The 25,594-nt window shown below is 38.5% G+C and overlaps 1 protein-coding gene across 2 annotated transcripts in view; it reads right to left on the bottom strand.

The window, feature by feature from the left end:
• Positions 1-25,594, bottom strand: part of dntt (deoxynucleotidyltransferase, terminal) — a 109,044-nt gene that overhangs the window by 27,729 nt on the left and 55,721 nt on the right. For both annotated transcript variants that reach the window (XM_026934595.3, XM_026934587.3), the window contains exons 9-10: positions 12,627-12,872; positions 10,335-10,418 (exon numbers count right to left, since the gene is read on the bottom strand). In XM_026934595.3, the coding sequence (XP_026790396.1) occupies positions 10,335-10,418; positions 12,627-12,872 (330 nt within the window). The remainder of the gene's footprint in view (positions 1-10,334; positions 10,419-12,626; positions 12,873-25,594) is intronic.

Raw genomic sequence — 25,594 nt, 5'->3', positions numbered from 1 at the left:
TTAAGCAATTCAACAAGGTTAATTAAAAATTATTTAAAGCAGAAAGAACATTTAATTGTTTTTTTTTTAAATCAATCAGAACCATGTTCAGTGCTTGTTCCCATTAATTAGATTGTGTAGATGCTGAATAAATTAGATTTGCAATGCGTGGCAATGAGTGTGAGTGAGACTCTTTGTCAATATTTCTGCATGTACATCGAGAGAGAGAGAGAGAGAGAGAGCGAGAGAGCGAGAGAGAGGGGATTCATTTCAATAGGCATGTTCTTGGTGTATGGCTGAGATGAATACATGAGTTTCACATGCATTCAGTCTCCTCCGTTTTTGACAATCGAATTCTCATTCTCATTCAGCTTCAAGTAAATTTAAATCGTGTTTTTCCTGATGTTTTTTCCACCCACACAGCCTCCCTGATTTACAGAAAAAATTCTCTTTTATCATATGCCCAACTGACAGAACTCAGTAGGTTTGAATACTCAAAGGCTTTCTTCTTTGTACAATCTCTATGAACAAACTCAACCATTTATCAGAAGAACTTCACTCTAAAAGCCAAGCATGTGTCAGAGAGGCTGACCTTGACTGCTAAAGCCTTGACCAAAGAGGCCATGCAGTCCTCTGTGGCTGGTGTAGCACCATCTTTTATCTCCACTGCGTTCTCTGAGAAAGCTTCAGTAATCATTCACTAGTACAAAAAGGATCTGCAATCTCCTCTACCATGACCTGGGCACCAGAAGTGCAACACGCACGTATACACACTCATCATGCACTCAAAATCAAGCAGTGAGTCAAAGCTCCAGAGGGAGAAGAGGCGAAGAGGCGAAGATGGCAAGACATTTCTCTGTAACACATACGTCAACAGGACCTAATTAAGGATGATGATACATGTATACTCTCCAGCACTTTATTGTGTAACTGGCATACAGAATGCACGGTGTGTGTGTATGCATGCATGTATTTGTCTGTGAATATGATGCTCTGTAGATGCAAAGTGAGACTAAATTAAACCATTTTGCCCCTCCTTTTTTCTCCTTATGGTAGACCCACCTCATCATGGTCCACACCAGAACACACACACACACACACACACACACACACCAGCTGGGAGTTTTCAAAAGCGTTACTCCCAAAAGCCCAACGCAATTGCCCTGTTATTGTCCACTCATCCACTGCTCACTGCTCAGAGGTGTGTGTGTGTGTGTGTGTGTGTGTGTGTGAGTGTGTGTGTGTGAGAGAGAGAGTGTCTAACAAAGAAGGACATGCACCAGGATTTATTAGAAAGAAGGTGTGCATGCACAAAGTTTATACCTTGTTGGCATGCCAGAAAAGGCTTGCTTCTCACCTCCTCCAATGAATCTGTATGCAAAGGTGTACATGCCAGTGTGTATGTGTCTATCTTTGAGGATGGAGGGTGCTTAAAAAGGTGACAACCGCAGGTGTCTAAATATCTCAGATTGATGACTGTGTCTATTTATAGCCACTGTCTAGAGCTCTGCTTGCCTGATCCAAGTCTGATAGCAAAAAGGCCCTATTTCAGTGGAGCCAACATATGATCTTACAAATTCTCTCTGAACTCTATAAGGCTAAAAGCTAAAAGCATGAGGTTTTGGATCTTGTATGTTGTGGCACTGTTGCTGTTTAAATAAACTTCCAGATCAGTAATGCTATTGGACTATCTGAAATACTGCATAACAACAGGAAATTCCTTGTCATGTCTCAGACAAATGTCTTAATTAATAGTGAAATGTTATACAAAATCAGATTTTCCTTAAATTCACATCATACATCTTCAGTAATCACCTTATCCTGGTCAGGGTCGCAGTGGATCCAGAGTCTATGCCTGGAACACTGCTAGTCCATCACAGGGCACCACACACACACACACACACACACACACATATACATTTGACTTACTATTCTTGTGAGCAGCAGTGGTTTGTGACCATAAAATTTGGTCGTGCAGGACAACATTAATAACGACAGAGCCTCAAACAAAATTAAGTCGAGAGTCTATCATACTTGATTTATGCTATAGGCTACTGTCCAGTGAATTTCTAGAGTAACTCTGTAATAAGCAGTTGAGTGTCAACAACATACAGTCAACCAGCATACAGTCTAGCAGCTCATTTTGATCTGTTTTAGATGTACAGTACATTTGTTCGATTGTATTTGCTACAGCTTTGATGCTTCCCGTGTGTGAGGCAAATGCAATAGAGCTGATATCATAAACTATGGTATCATAAACCAAAATTTCCAGCCTACCTACACCTCAAAATCAACACAAAAGACTTGAAACTAGCCCAAAAAATTCCAGTATTGGAAAAGTGTGTCAGTCTTTGCATGGCAAGCAACGTTACTGTGATGCAACACTTTTCAGTTGTACAGGCATTATCCACTCCATAATCCCCTTTCCTTCTTCCAATCTCTGCAGTACATATCTTACAATAGAAATTGATCTGTACATCACTGATACACTGTCTACACTTTATTAGATTTAATTCCAATGATTGGCTATAAAACAAGATCTTGGTGGCTGCAGAGTATTTTTTAAACTTGCCCTAGCTGGGAACCCTATACTGCTCCTACCCCAAGCAGTGTCATTCTTCCCATTTTTAACTCTAAGGAAGATGGTGCAACTTCAAATAAGATGAGCAATTTAATGGAATATTGTCTTATATATTGTATGTCAAATAGCAACATTTTTAAATGTGAAGACCTTCCACTATCATAGAAATTCAGATAATTAATGCTATTTCTACACCTGAATCTAATATTAACCTTGACCTCAGTAACCAAAATAAACCCATTTGGCTCTTTTTTTCTTTAATAAAAGCTGGACTGTTTGAAACTTTCCCATTTGGTCCCAACCAAGATACACTATATGGCCAGAAGTATGTAGACACCTGACCATCACACCCATATGTGGGCCTTCCCCAAACCTCCCACAAAGTTTAAAGCACAAAATTGTATAGGAAATCTTTGAAGAATTCCCCTTTACTGGAACCAAGCGGCCCAAACCTGTTGCAGTATTACAATCCCCTGTGTACAAAGTAAGGTCCATGAAGACACTGTTTGCCAAGATTGGTGTAGAAGAACTCCAGCACAACCCCACTGAACACCTTTGGGATGAACTAGATGTTGACTGTGCACCAGGCCTCCTCACCTGACTTCAGTGCCAAACCTCTTGCGCCTTTGTGGCTCAATGGGCAAATCCCCACAGCCATGCTTCAAAATCTAGTAGAAAGTCTTCCCAGAAGAGTGGTAGTTATCATAACAGAAAAATGTGATTGTTCAGGTGTCCACATATAGTGTATAAAAACATGTCCACACACTCACACATTCACACCTAGGGACAATTTACAGGAGCCATTCCACCTAACGACAAATCCAGAAAACCCAGAGGAAACCGACACAAACACGGGGAGAGCATGCACAACTCACAGAGAGTACCTCGTTCTGGGGAACTGGGGATGCTGGAAAATCATATACACTGGAAATACAATAAATACAGTGTACTGTATATGAATAAACTAAGTTTTACTTCTCCATGGTTGTGACACCATAACCATTACACAACTGCATATGATGGCCCAGAATAGCATATTCTATTCATTTAAAGAGCACTGATTTTACACAGTTTTACAGTTCCTGTAGTGTAGAGTTACTGCACTGGCCTGTAAGATCAGTTCATAGCAAAGATAGGAGTACAATATTAAGGCAAAATGACCATATTTGTTGTTTTGACACAGAAAAATACTATATCATAATAGCAGTATATTATCAGCATACTTTGATTATTAAGATTTGGACTTTTGGATTTGGACATCAATCAAACTTGCATATAAACAATATTTTAGCAGAATGCACACATTTGCCATAAAAGCCCAGTTGCGCAGAACATATAACAAATCCCACACACAGTGAATTTGGTGAAATTTATATTTATCTTATATACTTACACTACATTCCTGGAACACACTGGTGTTAATGACCATAAATAACCATATGCTGTGAGGTGCCATTATTTGCATATGTTTGCATATGTTACAGTGCTAATGTTTTAAAAATGTGTCAGCACTTCTTTAGGTGCTTCTTAGGATAACGAGTCATCAAGATGTCATCCACTTTCCTGATTATGTATTCAAACATGTGCCCTCTGGATAATTTTCTGGGAATTGTACTTGAAGTTTAATCTCAGTCAACTGCCATCTACATCTTCTGCAATTTTAATTCTGGCTTGTGTTCACACTTAAGCACTTTCCAATGAATTATCCGTGAACTAGTTCCTATAATACATATGTGAAATGAGTCATTTTACTGTTGTTGGCTCTCTAGAAAAAATGCTTTCTGCACAGCCTTCCAAAATGCTCACATATTAAACATGATGACATGAGCTAAGCCGCTACGTTACATTGCCATAGGCTAAATGGAAATAAGGCTGCTTCTTGATTAACAATATTCTCCTTTAAAAAAAAAAGTTAGATGATTTTTCATTTTAGTTTAAATAAATGTTACTGTAGAGTGATAAAGACCTAAGAGACATTAAGTGAAGCAAGCTGCATTCTGAAAAATGTGGTTATGGAGCTGGTGAGCTGTTTCATTATCTGCTGTTCTCTCAGATTCAGGATGTGACTCTGGATGGATCACAGTACATTTGGCAGTGTTTCGATAGCAGAGTTTTCACTACAGATGACCATGTTGCTTGCAGGAACATAGTGTGTCATAGCACACACAGAACAGTTAGCAAGAACAGAGCCAGAGGTCATTAATGTTAATAAGTCTTAAAGGCACAGCAATAGATAGAGTTTGTTTCATGCTAATTAATAGAGTGGCACTGCGAAATAGAAAATGTACCACACAAACATGTATAATGAAGCTTGGGAAAAGTACTGAAAGACTATAACAAACAGCAAACTTAAAATCGCAGAAAAAAACTTTAAAGCCTGTGAACCAAGACTCTCTTTATTTAAAATGATTTATATCCCAGTTTAAGGGCTGCAGTGTGTTGTCAATTTCGTGATGATGGTTAGAGTGACTCTGAGTGAATTAAACAAATTTGTGAAAACCAATTAAGGTTATTTTCGCTTGTGCAAAAATATGGCCATAATTAAATTTCTTACCTGCAGTGAAAACATTGTTTGTCCTGCTCCGGTGACAGACACCAGTCTGGACTTCATTGTCCTTTAGTGGGAGAATATTTTTTGGCACAGCATCTTTTTTCACTGTTGCGGTCTTGCTAAGATGGCAAAATTTCCAACAGGTTTTGTTTTTAGGCAATTTGGTAAGAAAAATGCTGAGCAAAGCACTGACACCTTAGACAGAAACCCCTACCTCATGCTATGTCGCTACTGAAGCTATAGATTCATAAATATAGAAAGATTTTTTTTTTAAATTAGCAAATAAAGAAAACCATTAATGACATAAAGAAAGAGAAAATTAATAAGTGATTATAATTTAAAAAAAGAAAAGGATAACTAATGAATGATCAAAAAATCAATTCTTTAATATGTCTGTATGATTATCTGAATGTTTTTCTGTTCTTAGTCTGAGAGAAACTGCAAATCCTGGACACTTTACCATATGAGGAACGAGTATAAAGGTCATTACATCCCAATGCCAAAACAATTAAAGTCTGATTAATGTACTTTTCAAACAAGATTCATACTTATTATTTTGCATTTTCATGGACAAAATGCCTGAGAATTAATTTTTTCAAAAGTGCCTGAAATAAATGTTTTCCCCCTTTTTATTATAATTTCACAGAAGCGTTAAAGCTGCAACATGCTGTGTGTAAGTGCTCATTCTTGTGTTTCTACCTTTTTAATTCAACCCTTTATAAAGAAGAGTCCCATTTTAGTCAAGCATTATTCTCACTGAGCTATCTGGGCTAAAAGACTCTCTGGGGAAAATACAGACCTGTTTCTTTTGAGAGAGATCTGTGGGAAGAAGACTTCTGGCTTAATCTCCTAGCAAAAGGAGCAAGCTAGCATTTATTAAAATAGCTGGATTGCTGTATGCAATAAAACACTAGTTCTTACACGCCATTACAGGCATAAACACCAAGCCAGTTCTACTGTGATATATCCACAAAAGTTTATCCAATTATCATAAAAGTTCTGTGCAGGTATAAGCTGCTGTTTATGTTATGTAAAGCTGCTGACAGTCATGGTTAATAGAATAGATGAAGGAAATAAAGCTGTAGAAATAAATCCTGTCTGCAGGTTTGTCCACTGTAAGTCAGTGGACCTGGCTGTAGCTTTGAGTATTCAGTAAGTGATATGAGCTCTTTGGACAATTAGAGTGGGTCTCATGTAGATGAGGGGATATTAATTATGCCGTGTTATATGACAGATACAGCTACAACCCCTATGCCAGGACATCCGGCTTCAGAGTCGGCACACTACTGGGTTATTAATCATACTCTTAGATCTGGCTTTGAGTAATTACCCTACCAGAAAGAATATACTCTCACACACACAGACACACACACACAAACATACACATGCACACAAACAGCATTAATATATTGAATAACCAAATTCCTATGCAGCACATACAGAACAGTGAACAATAATAATGAAGGAAATGCCATATTCACAATGCTAAATTTTGACAAATGTCTTTAAAAAACGCACCCACATCCAATGACCGCTAAAGTAGTGAGGGGACTATTTTAGGAGGTGTTAGCAGGGTCACACAAACCTCCTGTTTGGGGAGGGAGCAGAATTGTCTGAAGCTGATGAAATCTTCCAATGTCCTCATTCATCAAAGCCCAGACCACATATTAATTATCCTCCACCTTCAGCCCTACAGTAGAGGACACGGTTACCCACACACACATACATACACACACTCATCCACCCACATTTGGCCAAGCAAACATACACTTTTGCTTTCACATTTACATTGCTTAGAGAATGATAGATGGTGTAAGTGTCAAGCCCATACAAAACATTGATTTACATCTGAATTTGTTATTCCTACAAAGACATAAAATTGCCTCAAGCCAGAGGTCCCTATCCAATGACTTTCAAAGTCGCATAAGAGTCAAAAAAAAAAAAAAAAAAAAAAAAAAAAACCCTGCAAACTTGCACACTGGACTCACAGGAGCACATTTCAACAACACTCTGAGATCTGTGTGAATCTGTAAGATGACATGGCACTCTGAAGCCAGCCATTAAGAACTACCATGCTACAGACTCCTATTAGTCAATAATTACCACGCTCTAAAAGCTGTTACATCTTCTGTAGAGGTGCTGGGGTTATTTGCGCAAGTGCTAGCTTGTAATTGGTGTAATTTAAGCATGTTCAGCCATGTTCTTAACTGGAACACTCAATAACATTCATCTTCAAGAAAGAACATGGCTGCCAACACTCAGGATGACCTTGTCAAGACTTCAGCCATGTGATAATTATGCAACCTCATCAGGCTACGCCCTTTCTCAGTATATATCCATTAGACAGGAACAAGACATAGTTCATTCCATCACCAGAGGGTCAATTAGAGCACTTCACAAAGATAAAAGCGCCATTAACTTGGCTGTGTCAGCTATACTTTCTTCCGCTTAATTAAGTGTTCATGGCAGCCAATGTCACGCCATTGGCATTGGTCTTAGGCAGTGGAATAAAAGGACGGCTGTATGCGTGCAAGCGGCACAGAGAAAGAGATATCTAATTGATCTTCATTAACTTGAACATTTAATAGCACACTGTCCACTGATTTCTTCTTCTCTATCTCTTACCATGATAAAGACTGACCTTCACTCAAGACATTATACTGAGGACTGTATCAGTGTGACAGTGTGTGTACATCTGTAACCTCCCGAGTTCCTTTCCAGTCTCTGTCTCTGAATAAACATTGTCAGTGCCATCTTCTCCTCTTCCAAGCATCAGTGCTCCCAAAGTCATTGTGCCTCTCTGACTTTAAATGAACTCTCCAAATGTCATTTCGTCCTCCATATCTGCCAGAATGCTGACCCTTTTTTCACCTTGTAGATCGAGAGAGACAGGTCATCTTCCTTTCTGTCACTCCAGTGGCATGTTTGAAAACCCGACATCGCTGGCTGCTTGACTTCACGTCAACCACACAATGCAAATGAGTCCATGGGGCAGGACCTGAAGTCACGAGTGGCAAAAGTATACGCACTGACTCAGCACTGACTCCATCATCTGGCATCCCAACATCTTACATGTGAATCAGATTCATATCTGTATACGTCATATATCATTCCACTTGGTCTGTGGTTTTAAATATGTGGTCACATAACTGTTTTATTATTATTTGAGGTCTAGCAATAGGAAGTAAAGATAACTGGACTTGGGCTTATACTCTTGAGAAAGTTTCACTCCCAAACTTATATTCTACTAGTAGGATATTAGAAGACCTGAAGGTCTTAGTAGAACTGATAAAGCCTGTCAGATGAGAGAGGAAACATGTTAGTTTAGTAAGCCATAAGCAACCAATATCTCAGGTGTATTCAAACTGTGGGGCACAGGGGAACTTCTAGAAGAAGGGGTTTGCATGGGTTTCTTCTGGGTTCTCCTGTTTCCTCCCATCTCCCACAAATATGGGGACTGGTGACTCTGAATTGTCCTAAGTGTGAATGAGTGTGTGAATGTGAGTGTATAGTGCCCTGCAATGGACTGGCATCCCATCCATGGTGCATTCTCACCTCAGTGTTCCTGGGATAAGCTTCGAATCCACCATGACCCTGACCAGGATAAAGCAGTTACTGAATATGAATGAAGAACTGATGAATAATAGAGAACCATGTGAAGGTTATCAGCAGACCATGTGCATGAGTTATTTATCTATAAACAGATATGTGAGCATACAACAGTTACTGTCATGAGATTTTTGCTAGCAGGTATTGGGAATTGAGGAAAAAATTAAACTTTTAATAAGACTGTACTTATTATATCTAGACATTCAAAGTGACCTGCATGACTGAAAACCTCACACACATTATTTTTGTTACAGTTAACACTGACATGTATAAATGAGAACTCACAAAAAGAGATAGACAGAAAATAGAAGTAAACAAGGACATCTGAATGAGACCCAGAAGGCAGTATACAGTATTCTATCATTATAGTCTACTTTTATCATTCATCTTGAATCATAAATCGACTCATCTGAGCTGCCAGCATATGTGACAGATATGACAGCAGACATTATATGATTTGCAGGCCCATTGGAGGAAAGCTCCCAAGGTGTCAGTCCTGATTGGCTGTCAGCATGGTTGAGGCTGTGCTGTCACAGCAAGCCATTGGGACACGACATTGATGGATTACTTTGTTACAGAAAAAACAGTGTGGCAGTCATTATATGTTAATGTTGGTCACTATCAGGCTAAATTCCTACCAGTCTTGGCAGGAAGTGAAATTTGATGAGAACAGTTGTTTAGGGGAAAAGTGTGTATAAAGGGGAAAAGTGTGTATAAAGGCTTTGCATGTGTCCTGTCGTATTTTTATTTGAGCTGAACTGGTAAAGGATGTCAAGTAAGCAAATTGCTCAATTAAAAAAGGCATTAGAAACATTTTCTGCACAATCGTGTATGTAATATGCAGATGTCTTCCATTAGTGTGTGTATGCCACATGAGTGTCTTTTGCGTGACTGAGTGAGTGCATTTACATGAGCTTACCGACAGCTCCACATTATCTACATTACTGTAATGAGTGAAGTTTTAGCTGAGTGTACTCAGCGAGGTAATTGATTTTGTTTAAAAAGAAAAATTGCAAAACGTTAATGCATCTCCTTTATCAATTAGCAATCTTAAGAAGAGCAAAAAAAGCCTAGATGCTCAGTGAAAGCCTGACACCTTTTGTGCTGCTATTATTTCAATAAAACACAACTCATGAAACGTCAGCACATCATGAGAGCGAGAGCAGTGTGTTGCATTCATGCTGAGTTTCCACAGAAAAGTAGAGAGCACTATAACGCAACTAAGTTCACGGTTGCATCACAGTCGTTTCTCCTTTCCTACAGCACATCTGAGAGGCTCAGTAAGAAATTTCTTTTTACAGTTATAAAGAGAAAATAGAAGAGACCCAGGCTGATTCAATGACATCTTTCCTCTCACAGACCAGAACAGAGATTTGTCATCTTTGTGATATAACTTTGCATTAAATATATGGCTTAAATGCCTTAGATGTGTGCCACATGTGGTGAATACACAAACACTCACGTGCACACACAAATAGAATGTAGTGAGTGGTCCTAAACATAGGATTATTGTAGTGTTTTCTGTGCTATGTGCTTTTATATATTTGCTTGTGGAGGCAAATTTTGGGTTCTAGACGTAGAAAAGAGTGAGTGTATGTTATGTGTATGACATACCGTAGTTTTGTCAAAGAGGGCATGATTGTCCAGTAGCATGTTTCGCTCCAGCCGGGCAAATCTCCTCAGGTCCCTTTCAAACAGCTGCAGAGACACAGCCTCACGTAAGACATATGTTATGTATAATTAACATAATGTATAATACACAAATATGCTTTTACAAGTAAATCACACATTAGATGCAGAGCTAACTTTAGACAAATTAGATCTACATTCTAATACATGGTAGCTTCCACATTAGACAGAAGCTAACAAACTAATCTTGTCTATTATTTTCCTCATCATCAATTACACAAAAAAGTAAACTTTTCAAATTTAAAATCTAGTACCTCAGTCACGATTAGTTCCAATCTGCACTTTCTATCTAAATGCAAGTTGAATTAAATGCACCATTTGACATTAATCTCTTTAGAAAGCCTTATCATGGTCAGCAGACCTATTTAAATTCCTCTCTATTAATCTCTTCTAATCACTAATGCTTTCTGCATTATGCTAATTTCCTAAAGGTCATGGCCAGTTTAGCACTGTTTATCAACAAAAAACTGTAAGTGGAGACCGCATGACACCGCAGAGCTCACAAATGAACAAAGCAATGTAATAAAGCAAAGAATGGTGGAACAAATGAGCAATTTTATCAGGCAACAACAATAAAAAATAGAATTAATGGATAAACAAAATAACACACTTTAATCTTGTATAATATGACACAAGATGAACTGAATATATGCAGCATAGTGACAATCTAAATCAAGCTTTTCAGCAGCATATCAAAAATATGTCGGTTTTTCCTCTCCTTCCTTTCACTCTCACCACGCAAAGATAGCAGAGAAGCAAGGTTCAGCACCTGTGGTCAATTTGATCATCTCGCAGCAGACCATGGCTTAATTGTGATTATAATACTGATTATATAATAATCCCATAGTTTTTTTTTAAAAAAAGAGAAATGCTTTCATGTCAAAATGAAATTTAATTTAATTTAAATATCTTATTAAATGTATTCATTTTAAATTAAATGTATTCTGAAATTAAATGTATATCTTATTTTGTCTGGCTCCTGGGTTTGCCCTATGTTCAATAGATTACGAGTTCAAATACCAAAGATGCCACAGCTATTCATAGCCGAGAGCCAAGAGAGCAAACCTGGCCAAGCTCTCTGGGTGGGAGAGATGGCATACCCTCTGTCCCCTCAATCTGACACTAGCCAATCATGGGTGTCTGTGAGCTCATGTATGCAGAAGAGGGTAGATAGCAGATTCCTCTGAGTATGTTATGCTGCCCTGTGACTTAGCATAAGCAGCAGTTTGGAAAAAAGATGAAGTTGGTTGGCTTCACGTATATTGGAGAAAGTTAGCCTCCCGCGTCTTAGCCTTCCCTGTTGGTAGCTGGCTTATGATAGGGGAGGAGCTGGGTCCTGGGTGGGAATTGGCAAGTGACCAAATTAGTGAGAAAAATTGGGGGATATCCCCATAGCACAAATTCTTTAAAAGATTCTACTCACCAGTACCATGGGAGTTTTTTTATTCCTTTTTTGTGTAACAGCACTTCCCATAAGTACTCTGCCAAGCCAGAGAGACTGATGGACTATCTAAATAAGAATAGCATTATTTCTGGCCACACTCCCAAACTAATTTCATTGGCACTGACTTGAAAAGAATTTAAACATCCTTACTCAGCATTCACGCTAGCAAATCTGCCTGTGTGCAAATGTGTGTCTAATGCCTGCTTCAGTTCTGCCTTGTTTTTACAGAAACTTTATGTCTAGCTAGCTGCCCTACCTTTCTCCTGTGCTGCCTTTTTTTCTTTTGGCATTTAGCCTAATGACAGCATAATCACCCATTGCAGACTCTGACAATGTAATTAGCCTGGCTACAAAAGCACAACAAGAGAGTAAGAATTAAAAGTTAAAGTAAGTCCACAAACAGATTTATTGAAAAATAGTTTAAACCACATTTCGATTATATCAGTGTTAAGAACTCATAATACCACATAAACTGAACGTGCCAATGTTTTATGTTAGCAGCATAAATTAACTAAATCCCAGTCAAGCCCTTAGGCATTGTGGGATACATCTTTAGGAAGAGGTCAGAGAATGAAGATATCTTTTTTAGCAATTGCCACCCAGAATGTTATGACAATGAGTATATCAGTTTCTAGAAGCACCTGTAATCAACTCCAGATTCCATGCTTCAAATAAAAAAATAAAAAGAAAACTTTAAAAGCATTCTTTGAGCAAGGAGGATGTGGAGGTTTGGCATTGTATGGCGCATAGCCCGCAGATCTTTCGTCCCTTACCGTGGAGCCACTCCAGCCCAGCAGGGCAAAGGCATAGCGCTCAGCCGGAGGTGCCACCAGATCCACCCGCACTGCCTTCCAGTCTCTCCCACATCTCTGCTCTGCCTGCTGACCAGCCACCTGCTCCTTCTTCAACTTCACGATAAGGAAGCACTTCTGGAAATGGTCCATGGTTTCGAACCGACGACATGGCAAGCTGGAAAGGTCAAAGGTTGACTCCTGGAAGTCTGAGTAAAGGAGAATTCCCTGAAAAGTGAGACACGATATGTTCTGTGCAGTAACTATCACTGGGAAATGTTTGTATTCATAAAAGTTCTAACATATTATTAGTAACCTATACTAATTCACAGAAGCCTTGGGTCAGTAGGAGGTCAGCTGATAAAAGAAATATGTACTTATCAGAAGGTTATGAGTTCAAATCTCTGCACCACCAAGATGCCACTGTTGGGCCCTAAAGGCCCTTAACCCTCTTCTGCATAGACTGTGTATGGTCTGTCCAGTACTCCAAGGGCACTGTGTTATATCTGAGCATACACTCTGTTCTCAGCTTCCTAACAAGCTAGGGTATGCAAAGAAAGTCATTTTTCTACATTGTACAGTACGCATGACAATTAATGCTGCCTGTATGTTTATCCCTTTTATGCAGTGCACATTTATGGATAGTCAATGTAAGGATGTTTTTAAGGAAAATATAACAAATCAATCACCTCAAAATCACTTCAGAACACTACTGTAATTTAACGTACAGTAAATCTTTATCCTGATTTTTTTTTTTTTGCTCTCCTGACTATTTGTCATTCTCAATGTAGCATGTCTCTGTTATGTATTTACACACATTCTACACTAAATCCCACGTTAAATAAAAAAATGTATGTTTTTTCTCATGGCAATGAGCACTAGCTTTTTGAAGCTTTTTTTTTTTTTTTGAAGATTTTTTACCACTGAAATCAGCTACAACAGTCCTAAACTGTGTAAATTTTGTATATGCCAAGTATAAAGTTATATTTTGTTTAAAAAAAATTACCATAAATTTTGTTTAGCCACGTTAAATACGACGTTAAAATGTTTAGTTATAAACACACTGGAAGATTTTTTTTATTATTTCAGGTATTATGCTTTATCATTTTTACACATGAACAATCCATCTACTTTTTAATATAGTAAGTTATATTTAGAAAATGTTAAAATTCATAAGACATGCAATTTTAAGTAAAATCTGGATATGTTTTTAAATAATTTATGCATTAATTAATAGGGTTATTGTCATTATTCATATATACCAGTGTGCTACAAGACTTTTCTTTTTTCCCCCAGGTTCCACCCCAGAGCAGTTAAGGGTTAAGGGCTGTGTTCAGGGCACTCAGATTGATAATGTAACTTCTAGTAAGTAGTTCAGTAGCCTGGAACATTAATCATGCTATTGCTCCTTTTTTTTTTTTTTTTTTTTTTTTTTTTGGTGATTTGGTATTTAGTTATTTTCAGTATATGGCTGTATAAGAAAAATGTAAAGGGTTTAATGACTCAATAGCCACAGCTCTTCACATATACATCAAAATCTTGGAATTATAGCACTAACAGTGAATTCCCGGTATTTCATTAAAGACCAGAGACTGCTAAAGGGCACATTTTCTCTGTATACAATCGCTGCTAAATTGTAACTCTAAATGTGGTGACAACAGCAGGATGCCATTCTCAATCTGTGCTAAATGGTTCCACTCCATAGGAAATGAAATCAATTCCAGACTTTACCACAGAGCACATGCAGGCAAGCAGGAAGCGGAATAGGTAGAGAGGAAGACAGAGAGAAAACAAAAAAGCAGGGGAGGGGTGATGTGGCTCGAAAAGCAAAAAGATGACTTTAAACCTGAAGAAAAAAACAGGTGAGTAAATGCATGAAGAAAAAAAAAAGGATAAAATTACACACAAAAAAAAAATTAATTGGGGTTGAGGTTAATACTGGGAAGAAATACAGAAGGAGACAATGAGAGATGAAGAGACAGAAGACAGGAGGGGGGAGAGAGTAAAAGAGAGATGGTCAGGACTGGCTGAGGATGGAAGCTGTAAATTGATTTCCTCTGGGCCTGTGCCCGGTCTGATTATTCAGTTCCTGATGGGAACAGCACTAAGGCGATTAAGATTACAAATTGTCAGTTTAATTCCAGTGCCTGCAATAATTGTTGAGTTACTACAACCCTCTTGCAGCCTATAAATCTTCAGCACTCTTACTAAAGAGCATTAATTGCCAGAGGAGCAACAGTTCTTTTGATATCACTCTCACACACACACATACGCACTCATATTTTCTCTTTTTCTGCTGGTCAGAGCTCAGTCACCTGGTCTCTTTCTTACGTATACATACATTGTAATGCACAAATGCTCTCTCTTTAAAATACACACACACACCCATGCAGTGTCGCTACTGGTCAAGAGTGACATTCATTCAACATAATTTCTGGCCCACTGTGCCAGAAACAGTCTCTCACTCTTCCTTCATCTAAAAGGTCCTCTCCATCCTGCAGCATAAGATAAAGTGACCACACACTCGGCCAATGAAGTAGGGGGTGATTGAGACTAAGGAGAAGAGGACATTTACAACAAGGGTGGGGATGAAAGTCTCCACTCATTTCTGCCCTCCTTCTCTACTTCAGTGCCCTTCTGCCCTTTCACACTCACACATGTAATGAGCCTCTGGGCGCAACTGAACATCAGCAGAAGTGAAGATGAAATTGCTGCTCTGAGGTGAGGAGCTGATTTCGTATGTAATTACATGGAGCATTTCACTTCCCATCAATACAAAGCCATGAAAGAAGCCAAACTCTAATCAACTAAAGCTAAAGCTGGCTGCTTCCCCATCCACCCACCACCAGCTCTGAATCCCAAAGCTGAGATATTCGAGATTATTTTTTCACAAATATTACTGTCAGCTTGATTAGTTTCAACAAGTCCCAGGCTTCATGACTTCGGCAATGATTTTTAGGTTCGGTAAAACTTTCTAGAAATTGAGATGAGCCAATCTAATTAGCTGCATTCACCTTGTACAAAGGAGGAAGTCAGTAAATCCCACTTTCTCACACGTCTATGGTGTTAGATTTACAGGAAGTTAATTACCAGCTTCATTTGAAACTTGGAAATGATTCCAGGAAATCTAGCACTGATTGGGTGCTCTATGTTCATGCAGGCACAAAGCTTAGTGGTATAATTCTGGCATATTGATAAGTTAGTTGGGTGTAAACCTAAATTTTCTTCTTTTCAACCAGTTGCTATTTTCATAGTGTTCGTTTCTATTTTATCAGAAACGAACACTCTTGCACTAGCATAGGTGTAGCAGTGCAATAGTGGATATGGCAGCATGGAGGTAGTTTTAAAATCCCAAAGAAAATCTATATTTGAAGTCTTAAAAGCAGGCTAGCAAGGTTAAAACATTAAAATAAGCCAGAATAAAGAATTAGAGAAGAAAAAATAAAACATGCATTTATAATCAAGTCCTTGCTTACAGCCAGTTTTATGAATGTACACTATTTGTGTCACCCCATAATATGTACTTAAACTTCAACATAAATATGTATTTGGTTAGTAGCCTAACTAGTAACTGAATACTGATTGACTGAGCTGCTCATGCTACCTCACAAGACAGATAAACACACTCAGAGGAAGGTGCTATCTGCCCTCTTCCACATACGTGATCTCAGAGACACCCATGATTGGCCTTTTTCACTCTGATTGACAGATGAATGAGAATAATGCCATCACTCCCACCCAGGCCAATTTTGCTCTCTTTGACTGTCAGTCACGGATAGCTGTGGAATGGTCAGGATTGAAACTCCTGACGATTTGATGAATGTTTTTATGTTGTGCCACTTGGGTGAAAGCCCCTGAATGAATTATTTTGGTGGCTACTAAAATGTAAATCAGGCAATTGACACAGGATATAGGCTGGAGGAATATTCACTGAACATAGTACATATAATCGAGTCAATAGAATGTCTAACAAAACTGTTTAAATACAAGACTTTCAGAATCTGTGCACTTTCTCTTTGCACTTAATGTATACTCATTTCTATGCACCAGTTTCAAGTGGGAACACAAACTATTGAGTAAACAATTTATTCTCTGGCAGGCTAAAATATCAGTCCAATTGCCTCTTTCTGTGAAAGTAGTTTGCTCTTGGATAAGTTTACTCACAAAATGTACCGTACTCTCTAGCTTCGATTGATGTCTGGCTTGTGAAATTGGAAAGTTTAGACACTTTTCTGAGCCTCATCCAAATTCTGGGTTGTTAAACACTATGTTTAGCTCATTCATATTCTTCACCCTGGCCATCCATATAGATTTCTGCTTTCGTCAAGTTTGTTATGATCATTATTTTCTTTCTTGGTTTCATTATGATGTCTTGCTTATGTTCAAACAGCATTAGAAAACTGTGTTGTCTTCTTTTTGCATGTTTTCTACTCTGCTTTTTTATATATCTATTGACTTCATGTATGGATTCTCTCAACATCATTTTGTGTGCTAATTTGATCATAATTTTTCCTTGTAATGCTGTGGAAGTTTATAACTTATCATTCGGAATCCCTATTGTTGTCACCAGCTTTGCATGATTCTCTATGAACTTTATGAAACCTTGAGGCATCAGTGATTTGAACAGTGATTGGTTCCTCTCAGTGCTTTCCAGGGACTGGTACAGCCTCGACCAAAATTGTCAATCTTACATGCCAGACTGCAGCACCTGCGGCTCTCCAAACGAGTGACGTGTAACCATTCGGCCAACATCACTAGGGAGTTGCCACTCTTACAAATGCTATCAGAAAGGTCAGTTTTTCCAGCATTTGATTCCATATTTCACTCTCTTTTAACCTTTATGTTCTGTCTGGTCTCCCTGAGACCCTAGAGCCTGTTTAACAGCTAAAAAAACATACTTAACATTTTTTATTCAGTTTGATTCTTCATGACTTTTCCTTATTTTGTACTGATACTGTGTTCCAGACACCACCTACAAAAATTTATACATAACTTCTGTTTGGGGTCTCAGAAACCCCAGCTTTTAAAATATGACTGAATGTAATAGATTTTCCTGTGCATTTAGTTTCTGTCTGGTGTTGAGAGTAAAGTGGACTCTCTCTCACACAGACACACAAACATACAAACACCAAACACACTATATGTTGTTTGGTTTCTCACGGGAAAGTGGGAGTTGCCACCCCTCCAATATGCCCACCCTTGGGACGTGTAGTTGTAATTTGCAGAATAGAGTGGTGTAGCAAGCATAGAAAAAGGGGAAGACAGAGCCTTGTGAATCATTTCTCTTTCTCTTGTACTGCTTGTGCTCTCTCTGCTGTGAAAATGACAAGCAAAAAGAAATTTTCTACTGCTGAGGTTCTGGAAATGTGCCTTTGTAGCAGTGAAAGTGATCAGGAAAATGATCAATCTAAAAATGATGACAATGTAGAGGATCCTGATTATGACAGATCCTCCTCTGAGAGTGATTTTATTTATTTATTTATTTTTTTTAGGTTGACCCTTCTAAAGTATCTCTAACCCATCAAGAGCCTGTTGCTCAGTTATGCAGATCAGATACCTTCTCAAAAAAAATTGATGAATGAAAATTGTCATGGTCTGTATTTCCACCTGAGAGATGGCACAGACTTAGTGTAAAGAATACAATCAAAATGCTTCCAGGCCCTACCAGATATGCTGCCAGCTGTGTTACAGACCTCAGATCAGCTTTTGAGTTATACATCACACCTCCAATAGAAAACATCCTTCTTTAGAAGCCAAATATAGAGGAGAGGCAGGTGTATGGAGGAAATATATAGACGTGACGCTCCTGCAAGCCTACATTGGGCTGCTAATTCTGGCAGGAGTATAGAGGTCCAATGGTAAAGCAACAGCAAGCCTTCAGAATGCTTATACTGGTAGGGCAATATTTCCAACTGGGTGGTGTGTTTTTTTAACATCATTGATTTAAGCATTTACAATGCTTTTGTCATTTGGTGTGAAATCAACAGTGATTGCAACAGTGGCAAATTGAATCAGAGAAGAATTTTTTGGAACAGCTGGGTCAGGCCCTCATGAAGCCTCAAATACAGAGGGGAAAGTATCTTCCAACCAGCTATGACCATTGTCAGGGAGATCCATAGTCAGGCTGACCCCCCTGATACTCAGCTATGACCATTGTCAGGGAGATCCATAGTCAGGCTGACCCCTGACCCGCTGATACTTCGACAGCAGCAGCAGCAGCACTAGCAGCAGCTCTAACGTAGAAGGTGCCAGAACTGCATGGGAAGAAACGATTCAAAAACCCATGTAATGTGTGTAAAATGCCAAAAATATACCTGTAAGGCACACACACAAACCCTTTGCACTTCTTGTACAAAGTAAAGCCTTACTTGAGTGTTACCTCCATCCCTCCAATCTGGGCTAGAAACCAGCGGTCAGTCAGGCTGGGAATCGTGATGTTTTGTAAATTTATACATAGTTTGTCTCAGAGTCTTATGGGTCTAAGGGGCCTTGTGTGTGTGTGTGTGTGTGTAAAGGGGGCTTGTTATACATTGGAAAAATGTGCAATTTTACATAGTTAGTTTGCCTGTTGGACAAGTATTTGGACTGCTCAGTAGTCTATTTAGTTTTTTTTTTCTCAATTTTATACATTAGTACTCTTTGGGGTCAAATTGGCCCCATTGATATTTCCCTGTTTGCCCGAATAATAATTCTTTACAGTAATTTATATCATTCTTCACCTTTTTGAAATTGCAAGCCTAGTTTTTTGTTGGAAGAGAGTGTGAAAATACTTTTTTTTCATGTACTGAGTTTTGAAATCTTTGGTATAGAATGATATAAAAAATATTGGTAAATTGGTAAATTTTGAACTCAATGCTATTTGTTACACATGTAACATTGGGGTCTCTGGGATATTGGGCAGTGAAGGCAACAAAACGCAAGGGTTAAGTGAGCCACACGCAGCTGCCACATTCTGACCATCAGGCCCAGAGGACAACAGCCATGCAGGGAACTATTGATTCTGATGGGCCAAAATTACCAAGCACAAGAGGATAAGAGAGTCTAGATAGTGCCATGGATGTGCGAGGTTTATATATATAAACTTACAAAAATACCAAACTCATGCAGAGTATATTTAACAGGCACAGTGCACAGTAACACTTTTATCTTAAAGGACTGTAGGGCATACTATTTGTGAAGGTAATTCATTTTATGTCATATCCAACAGACTGGTAATTGCAAACGTTTTCCCCCGGCATGCGAAAAGGGGTAAGTCAGGTTGGAGAGGGATGTGTTCTTTTGACCCCACAGTTATAATAGAGCAAATGATTGCCTTTTCTGTGCTAGCAGTGGACCAATTTTCTGATCCACAGGTAGTATATTAACACATATATAACCTCAGATTTCCTGTAGCCCATCAGCAAACACACAAAAGTATCTTGTCTACTTGCCCTGAACTGCTTTATACAAAACTCTTTAACAACTATAAAGGACAGGATGCCATGTAAAATGCATAGCCACTGTAATTCATAACATGTTAATTCATAATACAATTTCCCAATTTACCCCCTTTTACAGTGCCTTGCAAGTATACACACCCCTTGAACTTTTACACATTTTGTAGTGTTACAAGCAATGGAATTATTTGGGATGTGTTATATGTCCATAGTATTGGTTGTTTCTGTGATGAATTCCATCCTTACCTGATCACTGATCTTTGGTGTATATCTTCCTCTAGGCAGAGTCACAGTTGTGCCATATTCTTTCCATGTTTTTATAATGGATTTAATTTTCAAAGTTTCACATAGTTCTTATAACCAAACTCTGATTTATATTTTCCAGAACTTTGTCTCTGACTTTTTCTGATAGCTCTTTGTTATTCATGATACTGGTTGTTTAGGTATGTTCCCTAGCAATCTCTGGATTCTTCCAGAATCAGATGTATTTATATATCGAGATCACGTGACACTTTAATTGCACATAGGTGGACTCCAACCAACTAAATATATCACTTTTAATGCAAACTTTTTGCATCAGAAATAAAAATCTGGGGTTGCACTCCAGCAAGGGTGAATACTTATGCAATCACAATTTTTTTTTTTTATTTGTAAATAATTATGCTAACTATATTGAGTTCCCCATTCATCAATATTATGAGCAATTTTGTGCCATTTCTTGATATGCAATCCAAATTATTCCATTGCAGTTCCAAGTTATAACATTACAAAATATCAAAAAGTTCAAGGGGGTGAATACTTATGCAAGGCACTGTAATTTTTGTAATCTCTAATTTACATGAAACATGTCCTAATTTATGCATTAAATTTAAGCATTCAGGAGGCTATGAAAGATCTGAGGAAAGAAGTAAACAGAACAGGGGAAATACTTTTCAGTGAAGCTGAGTTAGAGATTTTCTCTGAGGCTGCTACAAATAAAGACAGTTATTGAGATGGGCTCTGTTTCTTATAAAGCTGTTTACGGCTATAATCAGGTAGAAAGTTGAACCATTTTCCACCCTTATCAGCAGGTAGGTATATGAATTCTTTTTATAGCTAACTTTTTATTCATTTTAGAACTAAAATAGGTCTGATTTAACTGAAATCAGACATGATGTAAGTGAGCCAAGTTTCCATTTAGACACTGGACTACCAAAAAGAATAATATTGCATCTGGTGTGTTTTTATGTCATTGCAATTTGTGTACACTCATTTTATGATCAGATTTGAACATTCTGATAGATAAGGGGCATTGTCAAAGGGTTTTGAAGTTCATGCATTCATCTTCATTAAGTGTTTTCTCCCAGTCAGCATTGTGCTGGCTCTAGAGCCTATCCCCAAAACACTGAGCCTGAGACTAGTATTGGTTCCTTTTCATTTGAATGGATTTAATGGTCCACGAGTATGGGTCTTGTGTGTTGTTTATTTCCTGAGGGTGTAATTTGAGCTAATTACTTGAGTTGTGAATGTCACGTGACTCACCCTGTTAGAAATGCTGAAATATATAACATTCTAACAACAGTGACAAGCTGAAGCCACATCTTTAATCACGGTTGCTTCCACGCTTGTGTGTAAGCTATAATGTAAACAGAGCATTTTATTCCAAAACAATCAATATCTGCAAAAAGAATTACTGTAATATAAGCACACACAGACTGAAATGTCTGTTGGAAGAAAGTGCCTGATTAGAAAATGCTGCTAATTTTGAATGGGGACTATGCGTATTCCCAAGCCAGTGTAGCCAGTTACAGCCGATGAGCCATTCCCACCCTACACCCACACACCAGTTACAGGTTACATTGTGCCCTGACATTGTAGAGTTTGGAAGATCAACTTCACTACAACACAATAGTTTAAATAAACTGTTCAGAGCCTTAACTACCTCACCTCACAGTCTAAATAACTAACTGAAATTCTGAGCAGCACAAAAGCAAGTAGCAAGCAGGTTCACCATGTATCCTGATTCTAGGCCAGAACCTCTTCTCATCTGTCTCTGTGTTAGTGACTGGCTGCCCTTTCCACTGGCCCACACTTATGCTTTTATATCCAGCTGCCGGGGGAAAAAAATGAAAGACGATGAAGCCCATCTTTACAAGGTCAGGTGTTTTTTTTCTCTTTGGATATATTTTTACCTCCTCTCAGGCTAAAAGAATGAGAGCCAGGCATGTGATACTGAGCCTCAGCAATGCTGTGAGCACCACAGGGGCCCAGATCAGCTATGACAAGGTTACACGACGTACGACGACCTCCACTACCTCCACTTAATCAGCAGCTCCCTACCAGACTCGCCTGCCCCTGGGAGACCTGCAGAGGCAAACTTCATGTTTTCTCAGCCAAACGCACCCACATCCCTGCAGGTAACAGCAACTCTTGAGCAAAGTATAGTTTCTGCCAAGGAAAGTTAACAGGGCTAATTACCAGCAGGGACTACAGGTAGAGGAGGCGAGAGTGAGCACGACAGAGTGAGAGAGAGAGAGAAATTGCACACGAGAGAGAAAGAGAGAGTCATAGAGTACAAGGAAGGAAGGAATGAGAAGGGGGTGGGCGCTGGGTTATTTTTAAACTCTGCAATTTTTAAACTCTGAGATGACAGAGAGAGGGGGCCAGTAGGCAACAGCATCACCAGCACAGCTTCTGCCACTGACTGCATTTTATCAAACGCCTCCCACTCATTATCCCCTCATCTACTACTCTCTTCTCAGAGGATCCAGTTGCTGACAAGTCTTTCTCTCCATCATTCTCTCACTCCCAGTCACCCTGTCTTGCTCCCTAGCTAGCTGCTGCTCCATCTTTCTCACCTGTCTTTCTCTGTTGTTTCTGCTCCGTTCGTATTCTTTCACACCCTCTCTGTATGTTTCCCATACAGAGCCATCCTTCCATCTGCTATTTAGAGCTGAGAGTTTCTATGCATACTCCAAAGACAAAGACCCTCCACTGACACTTTTATGATCTCTTTCCTCTGATCTCTTTCCACTGCTTGCTTTCAAGCTCCCACAAAGTGTCTAATAAAGCTATCCACATTATATATATATATATATATATATATATATATATATATATATATATATATAATAAAATTGCTGATGGAACAATTCCTGGTATGTACTGAGAACAAGGATGTGAAGCCTGAGAATTGTGAACATTGCTCTACTCACTTGTGCCAAGTCCCTTGCCTTAATATCATATGTGCTGACCAAAGAATGAAGTGATAATTCCTACAGAACACCTTATCCAAGTCTCCTCCTGTCCCACTGCGTCTCTTCTGCAGAGTCTTCAGAATTCAAGAATTCAAAGTTGCTGTAGAGGAGTGTTTGTCAGATCTGTTTCGGCAGCCATTTCTTTACAACTGTCACCAAATTCCCTAATCAGTCTATTTAACTAGCTTCATTAGTTGATAATATATTCAGCTATGGTTTTTGTCTATTCCCTGGGCTTTGCCAGAAATATCCATCTATCAATCTGTCCATTATTCATCCATCAATCTTTCAACTATCTGACCATCTGTCCATCAATCTATCAAATATTGTCACTGCGATCCACAAATTCAGAGTGCATAAGTAGCTATAAAACCTGCCAATCATTATAGACTGAAATAGATAGATAGATAGATAGATAGACAGAAGACACAATAAAGTAGGCTATTTATCATAAAATACTGCTTATATAACATGATGTGTAATAAACATTTAAACTTAATCACGCCCACACAAACTCCACTGAAAAAGTAGCTTCCTCCTTATTTCCAATCAGGAAAGGCTACAAGGATTTTAGAAAAATGCTTCTTTTAAACATGCTGTTAGGCAAGCAGCTTGTGTATTAGCTCTCTCTTCCCTTGCTGATTCAATCCAGGCTAAAGAAATCACTGTGGTGATTGGGAAATTCATATTCAGTAATGAAAGAACACAGGATTCAAAAACACATCTAGGGCTACAGAGAGCTATGTGATCGTGACAGCTAAAGCAGCTAACAGCAGAAAGGGAAAATCCCTGCGCTTCGAACACACCACCCCGAACCACACCAGTGAAAGCTTGGCCATAGAGCTAATGTTTAATTAGCTATGTTTAATTCTGTTACCTTCTTATGCACAGCTTTTGTTTCATTATATGCTGCTAAGAGTCTGACTCGATCATGCAAACAGTATTGAAAATTTTCAATTATTGTACTTTTATAACGTTGAAGATTTCCGTCAGCTGAAAATGGAAACCTAAGGCACATATTCAGGCAATGCTTAAAATGTGTCATCTCAAGACACCACCACATCAAAAGCATATCGAATTCGAATGTTGTGCATTGTTACACTCCTAATAGAGCCTGCCAACCATTACATGCTGAGATAGATAGATAGATAGATAGATAGATGAGAGTGAACAGGGGCTTGGCAGCCTGTTAAATGTTTACTTGTATGTTTATTTATTGCAATTCTGCAATTTTCATTCAGTTTTCATCATTTTCTATTTAACACCCATAACAGATGGATGGATGGGTAGATGGATGGATGAATTCGGTTTGAGGGAGATAAACCAAAAAATTTGCCACAGAAGCTGAACTGTTTTGCAGAAACAAATTCTGCTATGAGGAACTCTGCCAAATTCCTGAGAGGAGAAGTGCAAATTCCTATGGTACTGTAGAGAGTGAGATATTTTTTGTGTCTTAGGAGGCTAAAGTGTTGATTTGTTCTTTTTCCTGTTCCAAGTTTCTGAAGTGGGAGTGGAACCCCTGGATATAACTCCTTAGAAACCAATTTGTTTGAAGCCTTCAACCATTTATATAAGCAATAAAGGAAAGAATCTTTTATTATTCAGAAGGAAAGCTCAAATTCATTCTTGCCAGCTTCACAAACATTTTTTTTAGTTCACTCTCACAAAGAAAGGGTAAATAAATTAATAAAATAATGGAACAGATGGGTTGTTTTACTCATTAATCAAAGAGTCGCTTTACACTTGGAATGCTGTTCTCTCAGTGTAATGTACTTTTATTCACACCCAAAATAATTGGCTAAACAAATAAGCGACAAAAAGAAAACACATGGAAAGCTTCAAGTATGGTTACTATCTTAGCGCTGATCCTTTAAACTGGCACATATGAGTAAGACATGTTGGCTTTTAAATGGATGGGAATAGCTGTGAGATTTGTTAAATATCATACACTTCTAGAAAATAGAGAGTTATTTGAGGGAAGAGTGAAGCTGGACTTAATAATGCTCCTTGCTCAAGACAATATGCTGCAAGACAAAAGTTCAGAATAACGCAGAACTGAGACACACCACTGTGTGTAGCAAACTATACACTGTGTCTGTAACTTTTGAATAGCCGTTTATTCTGTTGTTACATCTGAGGTCTGAATACAGATGTATGTACAGTTATTTGGGTATTAACTCCTCACTATGGTGCAAAACTCAACTCTGAATATGATCCTATAATGTATAAGTCCGTATGCAATATGGTAAGCTTTTACTAATGACACCAGGATGCAAGA

This window comes from Pangasianodon hypophthalmus, chromosome 3 (genome assembly GCF_027358585.1).
Source record: "Pangasianodon hypophthalmus isolate fPanHyp1 chromosome 3, fPanHyp1.pri, whole genome shotgun sequence".
Taxonomy (NCBI): Eukaryota; Metazoa; Chordata; class Actinopteri; order Siluriformes; family Pangasiidae; genus Pangasianodon; species Pangasianodon hypophthalmus.
The sequence above is the reverse complement of the archived record's forward strand: the minus strand, read 5'-3'. Positions and strand labels throughout refer to the sequence as shown.